Source organism: Phalaenopsis equestris, unplaced genomic scaffold (genome assembly GCF_001263595.1).
Source record: "Phalaenopsis equestris unplaced genomic scaffold, ASM126359v1 Scaffold000094, whole genome shotgun sequence".
Lineage (NCBI taxonomy): Eukaryota > Viridiplantae > Streptophyta > Magnoliopsida > Asparagales > Orchidaceae > Phalaenopsis > Phalaenopsis equestris.
This window is the reverse complement of record NW_018164536.1, coordinates 2,058,810-2,065,636: the sequence shown is the minus strand read 5'-3', so window position 1 is coordinate 2,065,636 and position 6,827 is coordinate 2,058,810. Positions and strand designations below refer to the sequence as shown.

The window sequence follows — 6,827 nt, the reverse complement described above, 5'->3', positions numbered from 1 at the left end:
GATTTCTTGTTGTGAATCCTAGACCAAAATCCTAACTAGTTAGAATCCCAATTTCCTTTTTCTTTGGCATTTCCAACCTTCCTTAGAGGGGTTGAGATGGTTGTATTTTGCTAAGTGAGAAAAGCTTTGTAGCTCGCTCACTTTATCATAATCTAGCACAAATCTCAGGGCATGACATAGATCTCAAGACAATCTTTTAAGTAAGAAATATTTAAATCTTGATAAAATGTGATCCAGAACTCTAATTTTAATAAACGTACAATAAAATTGAGCAGTTTGATAAGAAAACCTAATGTTACCAAAATTGGTTTAATCCGAACCAAATCAAGCCCAAATGAAGCTATTAAGCTGCTTTTAGAAGTTTTTAGACACATTTGAAAGGTTAAATGACTACATGCTATGGAGAGACTATAGTCGAATTGACTGTCTTGGCAAGACGAATCCAACGAGCCCATGATCACTCAATTTTGACATCATTAAGGCACTCAAATGTTCATTAAATGTCATCTGATTGAGGGAAGTCCTTTGAGTCATCTGATCAAAGTGATTCATATTCCTACATTAATTGCACCTAGAACTCTATAAATAGAGCCCCGTCCCTCTCATGAGGTGGAGGAGAGCTTGAGGCCCCTCTCATGTATTTTGCTAAGTGAGAAAAGCTTTGTAGCTCGCTCACTTTCTCATAATCTAACACAAATCTCGAGATATGACATAGATCTCAAGACAATCTTTTGAGTAAGAAATGTTTAAATCTTGATAAAATGTGATCCAGAACTCTAATTTCAATAAACGTACAGTAAAACTGAGCAGTTTGATAAGAAAACCTAATGTTACCAAAATTGGTTCAATCAGAATCAAATCAAGCCCATATGAAGCTATTAAGCTGCTTTCAGAAGTTTTTAGACACATTTGGAAGGTTAAATGACTACATGCTATGGAGAGACTATAGTCGAATTGACCGTCTTGGCAAGACGAATCCAACGAGCCCATGATCACTCAATTTTGACATCATTAAGACACTCAAATGTTCATTAAATGTCATCCGATTGAGGGAAGTCCTTTTAGTCATCTTATCAAAGTGATTTATATTCCTGCATTAATTGCACTCAGAACTCTATAAATAGAGCCCCACCCCTCTCATAAGGTGGAGGAGAGCTTGAGACTTGAGAAAGAACTTGAAGGTTTGAGAAGGAGCTGTAGTCCAACACAACTACTGTCATCACCGACCGTCGCTGACCGCCTCTGACGGCCATTGACCACTATCGACCGATGCTGACCGCCGCTGATAGCGGTCGATCACTGTCGACCGCCGTTCACCACAACCTTTCGGCCTGCACCGATCGTCATCGACTGCCACCCACTTGTTAAAACAAGTTCATTTGTGCACCTATGTTGTAATTCCAAAGAGTTTTCAACACTTTCCGGCTTGTGGGGCGAGGGAGTGTACATGTAATTCTCAACTTATAGTGAATTTTTACAACTGAGTCAAGCCCCTTAGTTTTTCTTCTTACGAGTTTTTTATGTAAGAACTTCTGGTGTCACAACTGGTTATTTTCTTTTCTTTTAGTGTGTGTTGAATTCTCGTGCAACGCTAAGACGATAATCCTTTACTCTACCACCGAGAATTTTCTAGCATGCATCAATCTCGTTGCTTGCTCTCCGGTAAAAAAACAAGGAGATTTCCTGACCACATAGTAATTTGAGTCCAACAATTGAATTTAATAAAAACATTGACAATTGGTAATAATATCAAATTAACTTCATGGGCCTGAAAGCTTGATATGAATTGTTGCAGTTGTATACATCAATTTAAATTATTTTTACTGAGCTAATTAGAGCCGGTCTGAGTGTTGCTCGCCCATGAACATTACATATCTTTTTCACTTCGTTTCCTCTTGCGAAAATAATCAAAATGATTACTCAACCAATTCTAATTTATGTCAAGGCAAAATTAGTACATTTAGATGTGATCCTTTTATATCTATAAATTAACATATAATATATCACTCTATATGATTTTGATTAATTAATCTTGATTTATATCACTTTTAACGTAAATATTGAAGTAATACATTAAATTACTCAATCAGCAAAAGTTTATTAGAGTTTTTCTTTTATATTCTGAGAGTGAATATAAAAAAGACAAATTATAGAGTGATGAAATATAGTTGGACCATAGCATAAGAAGTTTGAGAGGATTTTACTATTTTATAGAACTTGTCTTTTAAAAGGAGTGAAAAGCTGCTGGCTATTTGTATTTTTTTGAAAGGATAGGGTTCCCATTTCCCTATATTAGACGGAGCTGCGGTTGGGTGTTGCATGCATTATCACTTGTGCTATTAACTCAAGCAAAAATCCTCCGTCTCAGATCTCCATCATGCCTTCTTTCTCAGTGTCTCAAATGGTTAGTAGCCCCCTGCACCCTCCCTCTCCCTTCTCTTTGTTATGATTTTCTTGGGGTGTGGTCTTATATATGGAGGAATGATCCTCTTATAATAGAACAAATTATATGTATACTGATGTAATATGTGATGCGTTAATAATTCTGTATAAATTGCAAGTTATTTTTATAAAATTGTATGTAAATTGCATAAAGGAAAGGTTTATATCAAGATTTGTGTTATCTTTTAATTATAATTCTGTATAAACTACAAGTTACTATGTTTTGGTTCTATATGAACCACATCTAAAAATTTATTTTGTGATTAATATATATTTATGTTATTGTTTTAGAGAGATGCTTTATATAGTCTATAACTTCATATGAGTTCTGATTTTTTTTTTCTTCTAACTTTTTTGGGCAAGCTTTTGAGACCATACAGTGACTACACGCACCCAATAAAAACAAACCCCTCCTTAAAAGCTGTCTGAAAGTGGGTCTCAACTTAAAAATTTAAAAATTTTTAAAAATGATGTTTATGTGAAATGACGGGGGCGTAGGTGCGGATTCCGCATTGAATAATCGCTTCCAAAATTCAAAGGTTCAATCCGTATCTAATCTGAATCCAAATAATATAATTACCTGTTTCTTTAAACAGGAAGATTAAGAAAATATTAAACAGCATAATAATATAAGTACTATTAAAACTAAATAAATCTTTTTAATTAATATTATATTTCTAAGGTGATGATTAATAGATTCAATCTCATATGTATAAATGAAATCACTCCCAAAATTATTATAAGGCATTTTTTTAAAAGAAGAATATTTTTTAATAAAGAAATAGCCTAAAAAATATTAGTCATCTTAAAACTTTATAAAATATTCTTATATTCTAAGAAAATAATAATCCTTATATGCTGCCTCGTAGATTACTGAAGAGGAGGCCCGTTCCGAGGCGGAGGTGTCCGCGGTGGAGAAATGGTGGCGCACCGACCGTTTTCGCTTAACCCGCCGCCCATACTCCGCTCGCGACGTCGTCTCCCTCCGCGGAACCCTCCATCATTCATACGCCTCAAACGAAATGGCCAAAAAGCTTTGGCGCACCCTCAAATCCCACCACGCCGCCGGCACCGCCTCCCGCACCTTCGGCGCCCCCGCACCTTCGGCGCCTTGGACCCCGTCCAAGTCGCCATGATGGCCAAACACCTGGACACCATTTATGTCTCTGGCTGGCAATGCTCCTCCACCCACACCACCACCAACGAACCCGGCCCCGACCTCGCCGACTACCCCTACGACACCGTCCCAAACAAAGTAGAACACCTGTTTTTCGCCCAGCTCTACCACGACCGCAAGCAGCAAGAGGCTCGCATGACCATGACTCGTGACCAGCGGGCCAAGATCCCTTTTGTGGATTACTTGCGCCCCATCATCGCCGATGGCGATACTGGTTTTGGTGGGGCCACGGCTACGGTTAAGCTATGTAAGCTTTTCGTCGAGCGCGGCGCCGCCGGGGTGCACATCGAAGACCAGTCTTCGGTTACGAAGAAGTGCGGGCATATGGCGGGGAAAGTACTGGTTGCTGTGTCCGAGCACATTAACCGGCTTGTTGCGGCAAGGCTCCAGTTCGACGTAATGGGGGTCGAAACCGTTCTGGTAGCCCGCACCGATGCCGTTGCTGCCACGCTCATTCAGTCCAACGTCGACGTGCGTGACCACCAGTTCATTCTCGGGGCGACAAATCCTGATCTTAAACGCCGAAATTTAGCCGCCGTGCTGTCCGCTGCCATGACGGCGGGGTGACGGCGGTTAAAACGGGGGCAGAATTGCAGGCCATCGAAGATGACTGGCTCTCCCGCGCCAGACTCATGACTTTTTCAGAAGCCGTTGTAGACGCCATTAACCGCCAAAACCTTCCGGACTACGAAAAGCGACGACGGATCAACGAATGGGCCGGCGCAAGTGAATACGGGAACTGTATTTCCAACGATGAGGGACGTGAAATCGCGGAGCGGTTGGGTGCAGGGGAGATTTTTTGGGACTGGGACATTCCTAGGACTCGAGAAGGGTTCTACCGCTTCCGTGGATCGGTGGAGGCAGCTGTGGTGCGAGGCCGGGCGTTTGCGCCGCACGCTGACCTGATATGGATGGAGACGTCGAGTCCTGACCTTGTGGAGTGCAGCAAGTTTGCGCAGGGGCTGAAAGCGGAGCACCCGGAGATAATGATGGCTTACAACTTGTCCCCGTCGTTCAATTGGGATGCTGCGGGGATGACGGATGAGGAGATGAGGGAATTTATACCGAGGATTGCGAGAATGGGATTCTGCTGGCAGTTCATTACGCTTGCCGGATTTCATGCCGACGCGTTGGTGACGGATACGTTTGCGAGAGAGTTTGCGCGGCAGGGGATGCTGGCTTATGTGGAGAGGATACAGAGGGAGGAGAGGAACAATGGCGTGGATACGCTGGAGCATCAGAAGTGGTCAGGGGCAAATTACTATGATCGTTACCTCAAGACTGTGCAAGGCGGAATCTCTTCCACCGCCGCAATGGGCAAAGGCAAGACCTTTAACGCTGAAATATTGTTGCTTTTAATTTGGCAAGAAGGTATTTTTGCTTAACAAATTAATTTTATGCAGGGGTGACGGAGGAGCAATTCAAGGAGCAAATCAGGTCCGGGACGAGGGGACTGAACGACGGTGGGATTACAGTTGTTGCCAATTCTAGGATCTGAAGAAAGAATGGGTGTGGATTCGATGTTTAGGAGTGGATGGATTTGTAATCCGAATTTTATTTAATTGATGGAGCGCCTCATTGGTTTTAAATATTGTGTGGAATAGCATTATGGTAATTTGGTCTGCATTGTTCTAGTAATTTGTTCTGCATTGTTCCTGTATTTGCCAGTATTGCCTGGCTAAACTGTATCCGAAAGTTTATTTTGACATCATAATGATGCTATATTTTCTTACGAAATAATGTTCAGTTAGAGCTATTTATTTATTTATTTCATTTAATTAGTTAATTAATTAATTTGTTTTTGAAGTTTCCGACCACCCCCATTATTTCATTGATTATAGAAGAGAAAGATCAACAAAAATCATAAATGTAGTCATACAAACAAATGGTAGTAAAAAGAACACTGACACAAGCAGAAAGAGCACTAGCACCGCAATCACAAACTGTAAATATACTATCACGAATGCATACAACATACTAGGGTGTAAATGAGCAGATACTGCTTGCGAGCGGTCTCTAATTTTGCTCTTTAATGAGCTCATGAATTGAGCTTATCGACCTATAATCGAGCGAAAACTATATTAACTTGAGCTAAATAGCAAAAATCTACTTTGAAGCAGAATTTTGTACATCTTTTTCTAAATAAATTTAACAGAAGAGCAATCTAAACAAAATAATTTATTTTTTCAAAAAATCATCTTAAATTTTCGAAATATATTTGACAACATATAACATTACTTTTTTAATAATGGAATAATTTTCTTTCATATGATTCCACTTTTCAGAGGTAAAACAAATTAATTCTTCCTTAATTAAGGAATTAAATTGTGTTAAGATGCCACCATAACCTTAAATTAGAGGCATTGGTTTCAACGATTTTGAAGAAATCTTAATTAGCGAGAGTTAACTAGGAAATCCTTTTAACACTTTGCTTAATTTTTTTGTAATGCCATGGTATGGATATCCATCAATGGAGGTGAATTTTCCTCTAAATTTTCAAATAATGGAGCAGCATCAATTGTTAAATTGAGAGAAATGTCCTACATAGTTTAGGGCTCCAAAGAATCTTTATACCTGGGTTTTACCAAAGATTTGATCTGAAAATTTTTCAGGAAATTCAATACTTCTATTAATGGGAAAAAATAAATGCATTGGATATGTTGTCCCAAAAATCTCATTTCAGTATGAAACAATTTAATTTGTTGGGACTGAAATGACTAATCTAGCTCATTGAATTATCCATTTAATTATTTTTAAATTCAAAAAGGGTTTTTCAATAGTTTTGGAAAACACCAGAACATCATCCATTTAAACAATGATGTATTCAAAGTGATATTTAAATATGTCATTCATAGTATGTTGAAATTTAGATAAGCATTTTTCAGCTCGAAGGGCATTACGTTCCATTCAAAATGCCTAAAGGGAACCATAAGCGCTATATATATATATATATACTGTCGGCACTATTTTTGGTGTGTGGTTTGCCCGTAAGAAGCTGTCGGTCATCGAAATTGAAATCCCGTTGCCCGCTTCGGAAGGACATTTTAAAAATTTTAATTTTGAAAAAGATGAAGTCAAACTGACCCCATAAGTTTCATAGTTTAGATGAAAGAGCGTTTTACCTCAAATCCTGTATCTATCCCGAAGGATGAACACAAGAATTGAGGGTGAGGCTCGATCAAATAAACTAAAGAAAGTTATGACATCC

The 6,827-nt window shown here is 39.1% G+C and overlaps 1 protein-coding gene across 1 annotated transcript; it reads left to right on the top strand.

Moving 5' to 3' along the window:
* The first annotated feature begins 2,281 nt into the window (after positions 1-2,281).
* LOC110020228 (isocitrate lyase) lies at positions 2,282-5,334 on the top strand. Its single transcript, XM_020718256.1, is given in 5 exon segments — positions 2,282-2,404; positions 3,312-3,536; positions 3,539-4,192; positions 4,195-4,942; positions 5,023-5,334. Coding segments are annotated over 5 exon segments (1,749 nt in total). The 5' UTR covers positions 2,282-2,377; the 3' UTR covers positions 5,118-5,334.
* The last annotated feature ends 1,493 nt before the right edge of the window (positions 5,335-6,827 follow it).